The 17,901-nt window shown below is 26.3% G+C and overlaps 1 protein-coding gene across 1 annotated transcript; it reads right to left on the bottom strand.

Annotated features, from left to right (window-relative positions):
• Nucleotides 1-587: 587 nt before the first annotated feature.
• Nucleotides 588-15,813, bottom strand: LOC129619309 (probable cytochrome P450 4s3). The gene is made up of 5 exons (XM_055534544.1): nt 15,548-15,813; nt 3,999-4,455; nt 3,161-3,375; nt 2,529-3,041; nt 588-799 (listed from the first exon to the last, which is right to left on the bottom strand). Exons 1-5 carry the CDS (start codon nt 15,741-15,743, stop codon nt 645-647), a joined length of 1,536 nt encoding a protein of 511 aa, XP_055390519.1. The 5' UTR covers nt 15,744-15,813; the 3' UTR covers nt 588-644.
• Nucleotides 15,814-17,901: the final 2,088 nt, after the last annotated feature.

Below are 17,901 nucleotides of genomic sequence, written 5' to 3'. Positions count from 1 at the left end.
TTGAATTGGAAATAATGAGTTGAGGGCAAGAACAGAAACATTAATTAAAGTATATATTTAATATTATTAAATTCCATATATTTGGTTTATATATTATAAACTACTCTACATTAATATATCGTATAATAATTACACAAGAATTAAAGCAAAATTTTAATAAATTTTGTAATTGAAATCTTTTAGAATAGACCTTAGTTGAGCTAAACTACTACATTTATGAAAATTAAATCGGCTAAAGAATATGTTTATTGTAACAGGCTTGTATATCGAATTTAATATATTCGATAAACTTTAAATTGATTAACTAAAATTACAATTAATCTAGTAATCGTAAATTCTTGAATTTTAATAGCGATCACTATTTAAAATATAGCTAGTACAATTCTTAATAATTATCTCTAATATATAAAAATTTAAATTGATTTTTCACCAAAATAACAAAAAATATTTAATAATAACAATATTTAAAAACAATATAAATTTATAATATTTTGATTCAAATAAAGAAATAGTATATAAAATATTCATAAAATATTTATTTTAATATTTAAAAATTATTATAAAAATATTTCAATTTCCTTGCTTATTATTAAATTTTTAATATAAGGAAAAGATTTTTTTTTTAAATTTTAAAATTCTAAAATTTATCTCTTTTTTAATCTAATTCTAATTCCATTATCACTTTTCATTATTAATTCAGCCAATAATATTGGTTTTGAGTCTTTTGCTGGTAAAATTTCAAATTCTCGTACAAGTTTTGATATCGTACATTTCAATTCTAACATGGCAAATTTTTGACCTAAAAATAAAAAAATATAATTAAAATAAAATTAAAATTATTGTAAAATATAATGTTAAAAAAATTTTTAATATTGTGTATTAATGAATTAATTTTCAATAATTCTGGACAGTCAAGTAAAATTGCCCAATTCAAGAGTTTTGATCTCTTGTTCCTAATAAAATTTAAGAATTATTTTTTGTGAAAAATTTGAATCTTTCTAACTTTACCAGCGCTTTTATTGTCATTTTATTACAAATAAATTTTCCAAAAAGGAACAATTTGGAAAAATTTTTGAGGGGCGTTTAAGGGCATTGCCTGAAATGAACCAAATTTTACTGAATTTCTGATTTGAGCAATTGTATATAGAATTAACATTCTATAATATTTCGGTTTTTAGCCGCAATTCGACTTAAACATAGCACTGTATGTGACTAAATGTGAATATTTGCGGTTACAGATGATTTGCGAAATATAAATTAAAAGTAAAATTAAAAATTATTTTACATACCGGGAAAGTTACTTGAAATAAATTCGAATTGATTTTCGTGACTGGCAATAGTACAGTAGGAATTTAAAGACAGTGGACTACAACAGTAATAAGAGAAAATTTTCATTAAGTGCACATTATCGGCACAAAATACAACATTGTTGATTTAAATCTAATCAGAATTGCTATTATTCATCAAAATATCCATATGATTAATCAACTAATTTGGATCATTATATTATGTATTAGACTCAAAATTTCTTTCTTTAAAATTTGGTTGCCCGAAAATTCCGATATTACTTAAGTGATTCAATAATAAAGAGTTTTGTTTTTCAAAATTAATTTTATAAGTTTAACAAATTAGAACAGCCAATAATAATTACCAGATTTATTTAGGAAGTATTTACTTACTACTTGTCAGTGTTATGTAATAATAACAGTGTTATGGTTTTGAATTACAAATTGTTAATCCACGAGCTCAAATTAGTAAATATTTAGATTTAACATAATAATGAATGATGATATTTTTTAAAAAACACTCCTCGTTTGAACCTAATTTGAATAAAATCAGTTGTACGTCAAACATCTCCCCATAAATCATATTTAGTTAATTATAATATTAATGTACCTTGACCTTGAGGATTCAAATTTAATATTATTGACAAAATTAGATTATCTATAAATATTTTGAAAATAGGAAAAATTCAAAGTTTGCGTGAAATAACAATTTGAACAATTAAAACAATTATTTATTAAATAAAATTAAAATTTTTCAGATATTTTGTAAACACTATCTATAATTTTGCCAAGTCATGCTTTAATAGTAAATTCTAAATATCATTTTGCTCTCATTATTTAACAAAAAAAAAAAAAAAACAACAAAGAACAATATAATTTAATGTTATTTGCTCTACTCCTCTCCTCTCTTGCTTCAAATGCTCTATTATTTATCGCAATGCCTTCTTTTATAATTTGTTATACTATTAGACTTTGTTCTAATCACTTAGTAAGAACATTTTTCTTCTCTCTGTACACAAATCATTTAATTTTATTGGCGTACATAAAATGTGTACACTTGTTCTAATTTTAGTACTTAAATCAACACAAATTTTTTCACATTGTTATCACATAGTCTCAATTTAATTTAATAAAGCTGGCATGAGACAGCACAAAAATAGAAATCAAGATGATAAGAAACGTAAATAAATTAAAAATAAAAATATTAAATAAGAAAAATCTTATATACAAGTTTTTACATACCAATACAATTTCTAGGACCAGCACTAAATGCCACAAAAGCATATGGATGCATTTCTTTTTCTGTATTTAAAAATCGTTCCGGATCAAATTTATATGGATCTGGGAAATATTTTGGATTACGATGTACTAAAAATGCATTACTACTAACAGTAACACCTTTTGGAATTTCAATAATATTATCTAAAATAAATTTATCATGTACTATTCTACTGAAAAATGGTACAGGTGGATATAAACGCATTGATTCTTTAAGAACAGCTTCAAGATATTTCATTGTTTCATTTTCTCGTCCCTCGAAATTTTGAATTTCTTCATAAACTTTCTGTTGTACATCAGAATGTAATGATAATAAATATAATGTAAAAGCAATTGCTGAACTAGTTGTATCATGGCCCTCAAACATGAATGTATCAACTTCTTCACGAATTTCTTCATCATTAATTGGCATTCCTTCTTTTTGTGATATTAAAAGCATATCTAAAAATGCCATACGCCTTTTAACTCCTAAGGTATCTGTAAATAAAATTATAATAGTTTTTTTTTTTGCAATTTTTTAATTGAAAATTAAAAAATTAAATTATAGGCTGGTTATTCGAAATTTGGCCGCGATTAAAGGAAAACAAAATTCTTACCTTCTGTCGAATTTCCGTTTGGTACTGTTCCATTGGTTCCATTTAATATATGTTCTTTTTCTAAGAGTTTTCTACGAACAGCAATTGTTTGACGTGTTTCTTTATGTAAAATTTCTAAAGCTTTATCGCGCTCTTGGCGTACTTCGCTCCGATTAAATATAAATGAAAACCGATACCAAAAACTGAATGATTGTTTATGTAGTGCACGACACACCCTATAAAATTTTATAAAATAATTACACTATTAAATTGTGTATATACGTATAAGTTCATTTAAGTTTTATTATTTTATAAGTATAAGCTCAGCTCCATGAAGGAACAATAGGGAATATTGTGTCACTGTATTACAGTACTCAATTTTATTAACATTTCTATTTTACATTTTATTTTCTAATTTTTGCCTTAATATTAATAATATTTGCTGAATGTAATTTCAGGTACGATTTTTAGAGTTTGCACTTATGTACATAAAAAAATTAAACATTTTCATATATTTTAGCAAAATATTATAACAGTGAATTTTGCAGAGGTCGCATATACAATAACAGCAACGTGCGACTTCAATAATGCAGCTGCGTACATGCCTCTGATTCCAGTACTACTTTGTATAGTATAGATATAACACTGTACCAATACTGTTATATAGTTGTAACAATTTAAAAATTAAGTATTGACAATTTTTTTTATTTTCGAAAGAAAACTTCAAACTGTATTGAACCTTGCAGATGTTTTGCAGATTTTTCTGCATATAAGATTTACTCCAGACTTTATAACATTGCAAAAATATCTGCACAATTGAGGTTAGGGTTTATTGAAATATTCCATTATTTTTACTTACATCTGAACAGCTTTAACATATTCTGAATCAGAATTCATTTGTGCATGTTTTTTTATTCCCATTGCTGTCTCACATATTACATCCATTGCAAATAGTGTTATATATGGATAAACATCAAATTCTTCTCCAGTTATTGCTTTTTCATTTAATTTTCTAATTAATATATCACAATTATCTTCCATTGGTTGTTTAAATAAACTTAAAATTTTAAAATGAAATGCTGGTGTTAACATTTTTCTTCTTTGATGCCATGTTGGACCACCATTTGTTAGGAGACCATTACCAAGCCAGGGTCTTGTTATTTCATAATTATGTGATTTATATAATAAATGATTATTACTTAAAAGTTGTCGAACTAAATCTGGATCAGTTAAAAAAACTGTATAATGTGTACCAAACCATATACCAAACATACGACCATGTTCTTTCCTTAATTCTTCAATCCAAGGTAGTACACCTAAAATCGAAATAAATATACAGTAATATAAAATTTTTTTCTAAAGTACATACATAAATAGTGAATTTTCTTTTAAAAAATATTGTTCCTTGTATAGCAATTAAGTGAAATTTATAAGTTTATCTTATCAACAAAATTTTGAAGTTATATTGACTGATAGACAGACATAATAGGATTTTTTATAAAATAGTTTCAAAAATAGACTAATTTATTATAGTAAGTACGAAGATTTGTTCAAATTCAAAGCTTTAGATTAATTTTTAATCATTATCTATATTACTCGTGTTGGTGTTCATTTTACATACATATATAATGAATTTGACTTTTTCTAGAATTCGCACTTGAAACTAATCTTTAGAAATTATAATTGGGGGTTGATGATTAAATTTTAATAGTCATTTTGTAGGTTTAAAAAAAAATACAAAAATTGTAAATATTTTGGGTTCATGCATAGGCAATATCATTCAAATTTTGTTATCGCTAGATAATTTTTATTCCAATGTGCTTGTATAAATAAAATTTAATTAACTCTTTTTAAAAAATTGTAACTACAATAGAAGTTAGCACTCTTAAAATGTACTGATACGGGGTACTTTCTTTATCTTGCAAAATTTTCAGCAATAAATAAACTGCTTCGAAAATTTTAGGGGGAGCTTTAATAATAAGTTCTATGTGTTAAAATTATTACAGGGAGCATAGCATCTGATATAAATATATTGAAACTCAATTTGAGAATAAGGGAAATATACAAAATAGTAGTGTGTCACTAAGTGTTAGTGATATTTATTGCAAAAATTTTAAAAACATTACTCCGGAAATTTAACTAACCACAATAAAACTTGGATTTTCTGTGAGCCGACTTTAAGTAACTGTTTAGTTTGTTTTTATGAATCGTCCATAAGACAAAACAAGTTCAACTTTTGGGCGTAGTTTCTTCTCGGCTATTGAGCTATCACAAACTATTGTTACCCAAAACCAGTGAAAAAAGAGAATAAGCTTGAGCGCTACTATAAATTTTCAAATTCAGTGCAACAAAGGTATATTTAAAGAATATTTGCGAAGATTTTTTTAAAACTATTTATTTGGATCTGTTTAGTGAGCCACAAGTTAAAATTAAATCCATGGATTATTTTTCTTGAATTTGCCATTCAATTTCACGCAAAAAAATCATTAATCAAGCTTACATACCTATGTACCTACATACATGTATTAAATAAGATTAAACAAGAAAAAAAAAATCATTCAAGATTCTATTTTTATAATTGGCTTTCTCAAGTCAATCACTGTTCGTAAATAGTTTATTAGCAGTTAAAAAAACAGTAACAAATAAAAGCAGTATTCGATTGAAGTTAAAATTGTGCCTCTTTTTTTGTATTTCAATCAATCCCTCCAATTACAAATTTAAAAATTAAAACAAAATTGTAATTAAAAATACTTTTTTGCCTCTTTTTTTTGGTAGCGTTCAACAATCAAAATAAAATTCGTCCGCCTTTGAGCGGTTTTTATTTGTCAGGCATATTGAATCAAAGCTACTTAATCTTTTCAAAAAAGAAAAAAAATTATAATTATTTTGTCTCATGTACGTTTGTTATATTTTTATTTCAACTATAAAAGAAGTTAAAAATAATTTATTGATATACACGAAAACAAAAACAAAATAAGAAAAGAAAAAAATTAATTGTTAAAAATAAGTTAAAAAAAATTGTTATAAATGACCAGTTCTCGTAAACCATAAGGTATTAAAACTAATACGAATAGCTAGTAGGTTTATAAAAAACTGAAGTCAAGAAAAATTTTGATTAACATTGCTACCTTTAGGGGTCAGGCCGACGTGCAATTGTTAGTTTTGTAATTACCACTTGATTTTAAAATCGTTGCACGTACATCTCATCAACTAAACTAACAGTTGCATGTATACACCTTTGAAAATAAACCTATGGAATACAAAAATGCAATCAAATAGCTGCAAAACTAAAAAATTGCAACAATTGAGCCCCTAATTATACAAGTTTAAGTAATAAAACAAGTAACTGACAAGTTTGATAGCTGTTGTTTGCTTAGAAACTTCAGATTCAATTACACAATACGCTCAATATATAAACATAGAATTACAAAATTTAAGAAATAATTCCGTATATCGACAACGATTTAAAAGGGCGTCTTATAATTATTTCACATTATGAGCAGAATTTGACAGCAAATGAGCAACAAATCATGCTACGTTACGTATAAAGATCAGTAAATTTAAAGCAATGGATCAGAAGATTTGAAACAAAACACTAGTCTTTAGCTCTATAAATTTGTTATTCGTTCATTCGAAACGAAACACTAATTTAAAATAAAACTTCAAATTATACCCATACTAAAACAAAACAAAAAAAATTTTTACCTGGTTTATAAAACGAAGTTTTTTTTGTACTGAGAATCTATAGAGAAAAAGGGATGTGTAGTGATTTTTTTTGCTACAACTACTACAACAAGTGAAAAAAAAAGATTCAATTGAGTAAGTGCTAAAGTAAAGTATAACAGCAAAATAATAATATTACTTAATACTTAAGTGGACGCGAGTTTTCAAATAAATAAAGTAAAAAACTTTCTATGACCTTAAGCCATTCGTGCTAGTCATGTATCGGCACATATAAAATATAAGAAAGAAAAGGTGTTAAAAAATACTATTCAAAATCTTAGTTAAAAATTTTTTAAGTATACTTTGTATGTAACATTTTTCTATTATTTTAAAATTAGAAATTCATGAGCCAGCGTTTTTCTGTGTTTTCATGCATAATAAGTATAAAACTGATTTTAAACTTCAAATGTTATGAAAATGGTCTTAAAATTTGAACTTTTTTTTATTACCTATGCATAGCAAATTATTATAGATTTATAAAGTCAGTATTAAAATTCATGAATTATTTCTATTGGGGAAAAACAAATACCGATATGATGATTTTTTTAACCTTAAAGCTTACACTTTGAAATACAAAATTCATATAATTGATGACTACAGGTAGCGCTGGGTATCAGTGAATTTTGATGTTAAAAATTGTCATACCGAGGAGGAGGAAAACCAGTTTTACAACGCCATTCAATGGAAGGTACTAAGGGGCAAAACAAATAATTCGCATACGTTTTGAATTCTATCAAAAGCCAGTTAAAGACATCAAGACGGTCGACTTCCGTAGCGGAAATTATAAAATTAGTGAGAACACTAAGATTTCTGGCAGAAGGAGGATCCCAACATTGATTCGGGCAAGATATAAACATAGCATTTGCACAACAAACGATGCCCAATGTTATCACAGAAGCGTGCACTGCTTTAGAAGAAAAAATATGCCCAATATAAATAAAACTAAAAATTTCAGAAGCTGAACAAAGAGAAGCAAAACAATATTCTTATCAAAAAGGAAAATTTCATAGCTGCCATAGATGAAACTCATTCAAATAATTCGATGGTACCCTCCGGCAAGTTCCTTGTAGTTGTTTAGAAATTCCACCATTATTATAGGGAGGATTTCGTTGCTTCTTTACTTCTGATATTAAAATTCATGGCATAAAAAAACTTTCAACCCATTATTTATAAAAAAGCCCTCGAATAAAAAATGTTAAAAATTACACGAAAGTAGAAGTACATAGTAAGAAAAATGCATATTCGAATACCCAAAAAGAGTTTAGGAATACAATTATCGTTTCACGAAAATCGAATTACATAATAACGGCCCAGCTTTATCCTACATATATGGTTTTTGGCTAAAATTATCTGCAACCACCCATTTTTTTCCGGAAATTTTTTGCCAACCAGTTATTTTGCTCTCATAAATTGCAAGTTTCTTCATAATATCTATATTGAATAATTTTAAACAGCATTTTGAATCCAAAACACCCATGTTTATTCTGAAAGCCAGCAAGACTAATGCTATACGAAAAAAATATTAAATTATAAAATTTTCAAGATCGTTGAATAAATTTTCAAATTCAAAGTGAAATTAAAGCTTAATTATATTGACTCTTAAACACCTTTTTACAATATTGTTTAAAAAAAAAATTTTTATTTGTCAATTACAAACAAAAATTTTATAATTTATTTTTGTTCTTTCCTCGTACGTGTAATATTATTAGGTCTCGACCAAAAGCATACAATCAATATTATTTATTCATTCAAAATTCAGAAAAAAAATTTAAAAGCAAAGCAAAGCAAAAAAAACCTTAAAGAACTCCAAAAGTATAATAAAAAATGTAAGCGTTTTTTTTTTTCTCTTTTCAAAAATCTCAGATAATACCAAACAAAAAAAAATTTTTTTTTCTTTAAAATCCCCATTCAATATTTCAAAAATTTCTTTAGTTCATCTCACGATATGCTAATAATTATTATTTCTCACAATGAATTGTTTGTTACACCTGACAATAATAGCGATGTTTTATTGATATATTTATTTTCTATCAATTTATTTTATTGATATAAAAAAATCAAAAAAAAAAAGTTGAAAAAATGGCCACAAGTTGTCTCAAAGTTTATGTGTAGGAAGTTAGGAAGTATACATTGAAGTAGTTTTCAAGGTCAACAATAATTTCTCTAAAGTAGTATTATAAAACAGTAGAAAGTTTTATGTGACATTCATGTCATATCAGTGATTGTCAACTATAATTATTATCAATTACCTACTATTCCGAAATTTAGAGTACACTTAAATTTGTAGGATGTGTTTCTAAATATTCTTGCAAATAAATCATTTTAAAAAGTCTATGAACGTGTCGGATTATAATGTTTGAAATATAAAAACACATTGTATATTATTTCTCAGTAATTCTTTAGATCTCAGACAGACTGCTTAATTGTAAAATTGTTTCGGACACATCTAAGCAACTAAACTACTACGTCATTTTCAAATCGAGTGCGATAACTAAAAATTACAAACTGTTTTATTGCTTATTTGTATATGATCATAAAGTTGCATATGTGCGCGCTTGAATATAAACCTATGGAATATTAGCAATTAAACAGCTGCAATACTATCATATAAAATTGCATATCTGCCTTAGCCCTTAAATTTGTATATTCTGTTTTTCTTTGGAAAGAAATTTAAATTGGTAAGATTTATTTTTATTTTCTCTGGAACAACCTATATACATCAATATATTTATCTAATTGATGCATATCTACCCATATTTATAGGTATACATATATGTGTATGATATATACAGTATTTTTAAAAATATGTGAAAAATTAATTTTCAATATGTTATCAAATTTTTTTAAAAATAGAGCGGCCAATTCAATTTTGCGCTTTTCATGCGAAATTCCATACTATATAGTGAACTATAAATTTTAAAATATATTTGTACCATAATTAATTATTTTTTACATATATACCAATCTAGTGTTAATTTAAAATAAAAAAAAAATATAAAAAATTTGTTATAAATATTTTGTTGCATATTTTTGACACCTTTTTCTTTAAAATTTATTATACCGCGATTTGAGTGGAAGTTTAAGATTGAAACAGAATTAAAACTTAAAATTTATTAAACACTATAGGTGGTAATCATATTTTGTGATTAAAGTACAAAATAGTATGACATCAGATTTATTGTTATGAAGGTTGTTTTAAACCGTCCAATCAAATAAAAATTTCTCAATAATATGCCAACAACAAATCATTTTGTTTTATCCAAAGTATTACTTATTTCTTAGTATTTCTTGTAACAATAGTAAATTAGATAATCGATAAAGAGTAGTAATTGAAGATTTCTCATTCGATTTACTTTAAGAGGTAGAATGACATCTGCCAGATTCAGTTGTTTGGAAGGCAATGTTTAGTAATATTTAAAGTAGTTATTTCGAACTGATTTGAACAAAATGCCGTAGTTTTTCAAAGCAAAGTAGCTTTGAAAAACTACGGCAACCAAAATTTGATACTAAACGAACAAAAGCGCATAATATAGCGGTACAATAATGTTACACTTGCTTTCAAAAATATTTACTCAAAATTATATAATTTAAAAACCGGTTATTAAAATGATTAAATGCAATTATCTAGATTTATAACTGCGCATTATCAAAGATAAAATATTTGGAAATTATTTTTGATCTTGAAAATATTTTTTCTTATTAAATCTACAAACAATAGGACCACTATAAGATTTAAAATACAAAATTATTAAAAGATCAAGTTAAACACCAAAATATTACGTTTTTATATTGTGAAAATATTTTTAAAAATTTCCGGCTTTTTAATTTATTTATGAATTTTAAATTTTTTATTTTTCTGAAATTCTAAAATCCGATTTTATTTTTGTGTTTCATACTAAAGTTATCACATACTCGTACATAAAATTTAGTGTATGTTAAAAGAATAAAAGTATTATCGTTGTGTGTGTAGTAGATATATTTATATTTGTTTGAGTATAGTATGTAAATATCATGCGGAAATGAACAAAATGAAGAATGGATAAAAATTTAACTTTTAAATTTTTCTTATGCTAAATATTATGCAATGCACAACGGTTTATTGTTAAACAACTTAATTACGGTATAAAATTATACACAAAACATGATTTAAATAAAAAAAAATTAGCAAAAGTGAAAAAACAAAAAAAAAATTTTTTTCCTTAGACTAAGTGGCTGTCTTCTTGAAACTTAAACGCTAATATTCGATAAAATTGATTGAGAGTTTCTTTTAAAGACTTCAAAAGATTAACATCTTAATAGGTTTTTCGAAAAATGAAGATAAATTTCTTAAAGATTCCCGTGTTTATTAAAAAATAAAATCTGCCCACAAAAGTGTAGTGAAATTTTAAATTTAAAGGCAATTAAATCAGAGCTGTCAAATAATAAAAGTTTTAATATTTGAAAGAAGTCCAGTAGATAATTAAAACATCACTGAAATGGCATTTTAATTTGGCATAAAATTTTCTTGAATCTTCATCAAACTACTATTGTGAGATAAATGATTTAGTTGGAGTTTCGAAATTTAATTGATAATAATTTAAAGTGCAGATAAAAGATATATTAATGCTCTGTATGATCAAACAGTATGATTGTATGATCAAACAGTATGATTGTATGAACAAACAGTACGATTGCGTGATCAATGAGTATAATTGTGTGATCAAACAGTATGATTGTATGATCAAACAGTATGATTGTATTGTCAAACAGAATGATTGTTTTTTGCAATCGCACTAAATTTTTTTATTTTTTATTTCAACGTGTGCATAATTTTTTTTTTCTGGTTATGATATGTAGCCATTGGTGGTAACCTGCTACTTCTATTTAACCCACCCCAGGCTGAAGCTCCTGGACACAGCCAGATGCACACTGGGATAGCTGGTGCCCGATACCCCAACCAGTGGCGGATGACATGCTCCGTCAGATCGCCCTCAACATCAGCAGGTAACTAGTTCATAACAAGTATTAATTTGTCAGTGATTAAATGCATGGAAAAATAAAACCAAAATTATTAATTATTAAAATTTTTCAGCATTAATTTATGTATGTATGCATGTATGTGTCGTTCCGGTAATGTATAGAAGAATTTCCGGAATAAATTTAAAACAAGTTACCAGAATCTTATAAGCAAATGGTTAAATTAGAAATTATTAACCTTGAATTTTTTACAAAGAATATTGCAATATAATGGAAAACAATTTTTGGACTTCGATTTGTTTTCTAATTTTTTTTTATTGCATTAAAATTTATCATTTTTTAGTGTTGCCATTGAAATTACCCGTTAGATTTATTATAACAGTAAATTTGTGATCATTTCTATTCTATTTCTATTTAATTGAATGTCAAACACTTGTTCTGGTAACGTACATTGTTTTATTTTTTTATATAAAAAGTGCACAAGTATGAAATTCTTGATTTTTAAGTTTGATTATTATTACTGTTATTATTACTGTTAGGTAGTTAGGTACTGTTATTTACACACATGCACTGAAAACACCACTACCGCACAAGTACTGTATAACTATTATTGTATTGTCCCTGCCTTAACCAAATTAATTTCTCTTGCTATATACCTAATCCGATTTCATCTTATTTCATTTTAATAGATCATCTTTTCCTTTGTTACTTTTTTATGACTTTACGGCAAACGATCAATGTCATTAATAATAATTCAAAAAATATTATTACCGGCAATATCGCATACAGTAAAGAAGGTGATGTGATAGCACAAAATTTCGGATGTTTTAACATCGTCACGGAATAATCAATGTTTTTGGAACATGTTGGGATCAATAAATTAAACTTTCGGAACTTGTAGGATTCGGGTACTGCAACTTTTTCCGAGCCGGTCTTTCGTTTTTGCATATTTTTAAGAAAGTATTCAACAGATTTTGTTGAAATTTTATATATAAGCTTCGAGTGACAGGACAAAAAATCACTTAAGTTTTAGAAGAAATTAGGTTTCATCAGATGAAAGTCTCCTATAAGAACTTGGGGAATCTCCTATAAGAACCAAATATACATTTTTCAAGGTATTTTAACTAAAGGCTTGTACTATAGCTATCTTAAAATTTTAAAAAAGTATTTAAAAGGCACTACCATAATCTTGTGCAATACTTTCGTTAAAGTATTGCTTGCGGTCGGTGATGTGCAGACCACAGGAGATTTTTTTTTTCATATTTTAATTTCAATAGACCCTAATTATATTTTGGTAGTTAAAAAAATGAACCATAAATAACATAAAAGTAACATGATAAGTTAAAAAGTATAAAAAGTAAAATGAAAACACGATAATAGTTTTGGGACTGCTGCTGTGTAAATATCGGTTTCATGCTTTCATGTAATAACGATCAATCAAAAATTCGCGCAGTTCGGAATTTTTGCATTGCGACTTTTTTATTTTTGTTTTTTTACTTTATTAATCTTCCTCTTTCTCATAGAAAAAGTTAAAACCAGCCTTTTTTTTAATTTAATATTTAATTTCATTGTTTTTTAATGATTTGTACGTATCTACATACATATGTACAAACGTATATAAACCGGTTAAATTATATGGACAGTGTACTCCTGATATAGTGACCTAATTAAATTCTTAATGAAGGACACGATTTTTAAAAACACATATGAAAATTATTGAGGTGAAACTTGTTTTATATTTCTTATTTTTGTTTAAGGTGGAAAGGAATAAACGTTTAAGTTTAAAAAACTATGTTTTATAGAAAGTTAGTTTTAAACAAAGTGAAATTGTAACCGCAAAGGAAATCGTTATTTCAGTGACTTTATCGAAAATTTTTAAATTAAGTAACTGAGATGGGTCAAAATGTGGTTAAATCTCAACACGAACTTTTTCTCCAATTTTTGATATTATTATAGAATTTTCATTTAGTCTTTGTTTTTCATTTAAACTTTCGAATAATAATTGAGTGTCGCTTTGTGGTTAAAATGAAAACACACAAAAATATCATAATACATCAAAATTTTATGTGGAATAAATTGCCAAATTATTAAATAAATTCAAGAAAATATTTAAATCAAATTATAAATCTATTCAAACTCTAATCTCCTTCTGCATTCATTACGCTACTCAAAAAATTGAGACTAATATAATACAAAATTTCTAAATCGAAATTTATGTTATATAAAGGAAATACGTGATACCTTCTCAATATGTTATCACTGGTATATCACTGGAAAATAGTGAGATATAGAACGAAACCACAATTTGTAAAAATTTGACAATTGACACAGCAGTGAAATGATCGCGATAAACACATGCTCTTTACATTTTAACTAGCTCCATTTAGCGTACAAGTGCAATTAATTGTATTTCTGGTCTTCTGATGTTTATTGCAATTTGAACAATTTTTTAATTTGCCATGTATTATAACGGATTATCCACATATCCACATATTACAACGGATTAATTAACAACGAGTAAGTATAACGGTTTCTTTAAAATTGCAATCTACATACTTTAAACTAGTTACATACAAACTAGTCTAAATAATGGAAAATGGGTTAGAATTGAAATTGCATTCTCTTCTTACTAACTAAACCATCTTGTCTAACTGAATAACATGATTATACTGTCAACATTATCATAAAAGAAAACAAACCCGAAACTAAATTGTTATGTTAGCAATAGAAAAATTGAATCAATAGTTTTGTTAGATAGATCCTCGTAAATTAAACCGGTTTATTTTTTTTTTAAAATTCTTACTGATATTAATGAAAACAGGAAAAAATAAATCTGGTTTAAAATTAAAATTCAAAAACGAAAAAAAACGTAAGAATCAAAATAAAATACACTGTCACTTTTATTTTATGTTTTACTGTTTGCAGAAAAACAAAATTAATTCAGTGTTCTTTTTCGACTATTTTTGTTAATCCAAATGTATTTGAGAATGTGATAAACACCCAAATTTTTCTTGTATCTAATTTATGTTAAAAAATTCTAGTACGCATCATTTACGAGTAACAGTAACTTTTTGAAAAACTCATAAAATATTTGTAAATTTAAACTTGTTCTAAAATCATTTTAATTTTTTATTATAAAAATATTAAAATTATTAGATTTCATTGAATTTATAAGACATTAAATATAAATTTAGTTGTTAACATCATGGTTTAAGTAACCTGATTTCACTTACTATTCAATGAAACATGTTTTCAAAGATAAAATAGTCAGTACATTATAATATACGATAAAATATATGTACATACACCAATAGTTGACCTACTCATGGTTTGGAGCATACAGCTGTGCAAAATGCATTAAATTTGCTTAGCAAAAAGCTTGCATATAAAAAAAAATTCAATTATTTTTATAGTAAAGGTGATTAAACTGCAATTTATACAACTTGGATGGTAGCCTTGTAAAATAGCAAAATAATTTAAGTAGTTTTTCTATTATTAGCATACAATGTGGCTCATGTCTCATATTAGGTATGTTGCAATAAAATCAAAAACAAAAAAATTTATAAGTTATATATGTAGAAATGCAATATTATTTGAGCCCAATATAAATGGTCAATATCAGGGGAAAATTTCTAGTTGGTACAAATATCAGCAAATTGATGTGCAAATTTTCCAAGGTTCAAATATTTTAATATTTTTTTAAAAAAAAAAAACGAAAAAAAAACTTACGTTCTCTTTTAGCATTCTTTAAGAATTCACGTACTGTTGGTCCTGGAACTGTTTTTGAAAATCTATAAATTTCCATAAATTCTTTATATGCTGGTAATAATTTTATTAATTGCCATATTATAAATAATCCAACAAATGTTACGATCAAATATTGATATTCTAAAATTGTATCGATTGCAAATTGTATGTAATTCATTGCTAACAAATTTTATTTTCAATTTAAAATTTTAATTCCGCTTAAAAAATCTTTTCTTTACCCGTTCTTACGATTTGAAAGTCGGCGATCAACTAAAGAGTAAATAAATGAAGATTTTACTATAAAAGAAAATTTTATAAGATTCTCTGCGTAAGCTTTAAAAGTTTGTTTTTACTTTTTACCGACCGTATTGTGTAAACAATAGGTAGGTTATGTGATGGCAACAAATTTTGCATATCGAGTTTTCGGTGGGAACGTACTTCTCCATAGTAGGGAAGTGTAAATAAACTATTTTTAGCAACCTGTCGGTCTGTCGGTCTGTCGGTCTGTCGGTCTGTGTGTGCACGCGTGTATCTCAAGTTCGGCTGAACCGATTTTGATGAAATTTTATATGTAAGTTTGTTTCCACCATGGCACGGATCGATCAACTTTTGGTATATATCAGGCCTCGGGAACTGCAGTTTTTAGCGGGCCTGTTTTACATTTTTGAACATTTTGAAGAAAGTATTCAACCGATTTACTTGAAATTTTATATATAAGCTCAGCTGGACCGTTCGCGAAAATTCCTATGTTTTGGAAGAAATCAGGCATCGGCAACTAAACGTTTACTACGGGCCAAATATACATTTTTGTGTATATAAAGAGAAATAATCAACCGATTTCATTGAAATTTAATATATGAACTCCTCGTATTAAAACAATAAACATATAAATTTTTTGGAAAGATCAGGGCTCGAAAACGGATTTGCGGGCCGATTTTACATTTTTCACCATTTTGAAGAAAGTATTTAACCGATTTACTTGAAATTTCATATATAAGCTTTGCTCGATCATACGCAAAAATTCCTAACTTTTGGAAGAAATCAGGCATCAGCAACTGGGCGTTTACTACGGGCCAAATATACATTTTTGTGTATATAAAGAGAAATAATCAACCGATTTCATTGAAATTTAATATATGAATTCCCCGTATTAAAACAATGAACATGTAAATTTTTTGGAAAGATCAGGCATCGGCAACTAGACGTTTACTACGGGCCAAACATACACTTTTGTGTATATAAAGAGAAATAATCAACCGATTTCATTGAAATTTAATATATGAATTCCTCATATTAAAGCAATGAACATATAACTTTTTTGGAAAGATCAGGGCTCGAGAACTGATTTGCGGGCCGATTTTACATTTTTCACCATATCCACAGAACAAATTGATGGAATTTCTTGAAATTTGATATTTGAGTTCTGGTTGTTACCGAAACTAACTGGCGAGCATTTCAGGGAATTCGGGTAGCACAAAGCGAAACTCTACTAAGAGCCAAATTTACATTTTTCTAAGTATGTTAACTATAAGCTTACTAATGTCCTAAAAATTGGAAAGAAGTATTTAACAGACATTTTTATAATATTCTGTAACACTTTCATTTAACTAGACAATACACAATGCGGTCGGTTATGTGCTGACCACATCAGATTTTTTTTGTTTTTGTTCGTTTTTATTTTGAGTAAACGCAAAAATAAGTTTTAATTCTAAAATAGAGAATAGAAAAATTGTTAGATTAGTAGAGGTTGTTAGAGTAAATTGTAAAAATTTCAATGGTAAGAAATGTTTTTTTTTTTTTAACCATAACTGGTTGCATAATAATTTAAGCTTTAAAAGAGTTCAAATACAAAAACAAACGATCAAAAAAGCTTTTAAATTTATTTTACTGATAACTTAATTGATGTAAACTATAAAATGATCGTAAAAAGGTTAATCAATATGGAAAAATGATTTTGCTATTTTTTTCGTTCAATTGAAGAGCGCGGCTTGAAATAAATTTCTTATCGTTTTAAATTTACACATAGAGTCATTGTAGATTATTCTTAGACAATAGTACTTGCAAATAATATAATAAGTAACAAACACACAAATAGTGATTTTTTGTGATTATTTTATAGACAACATGATATTATTCTATTTTATTTACAAAAAAAGCAATTAATTAATCTGAATTGCTTGGGCAAAGTCCAACATGAGTTAATAAAATTGCCAATTGTCATCTGTTGATTAAAAATTCAGTAAGTTGCATGTTTTTCAGGTAGGAAGATTTTTTCTAGAAGACAGAAAATATTTTTTATAAGTAAGTCAATCTCTATATTATTTGCATTCTATTTT

The sequence above is a fragment of the Condylostylus longicornis genome, unplaced genomic scaffold (genome assembly GCF_029603195.1).
Source record: "Condylostylus longicornis isolate FDR11 unplaced genomic scaffold, ASM2960319v2 ptg000011l, whole genome shotgun sequence".
Taxonomy (NCBI): Eukaryota; Metazoa; Arthropoda; class Insecta; order Diptera; family Dolichopodidae; genus Condylostylus; species Condylostylus longicornis.
The sequence above is the reverse complement of the archived record's forward strand: the minus strand, read 5'-3'. Positions and strand labels throughout refer to the sequence as shown.

What these genes read in the sequence shown, in the direction of transcription:
- LOC129619309 (XM_055534544.1), bottom strand. Translation starts at nt 15,743, where the DNA reads ATGAATTACATACAATTTGCAATCGATACAATTTTAGAATATCAATAT. An exon ending in TATGTTAAAGCTGTTCAGAT is followed by an intron (nt 3,376 to 3,998) that starts GTAAGTAAAAAT and finishes AAAATTTTATAG; the next exon opens with GGTGTGTCGTGCACTACATA. An exon ending in AAACGGAAATTCGACAGAAG is followed by an intron (nt 3,042 to 3,160) that starts GTAAGAATTTTG and finishes TTTTATTTACAG; the next exon opens with ATACCTTAGGAGTTAAAAGG.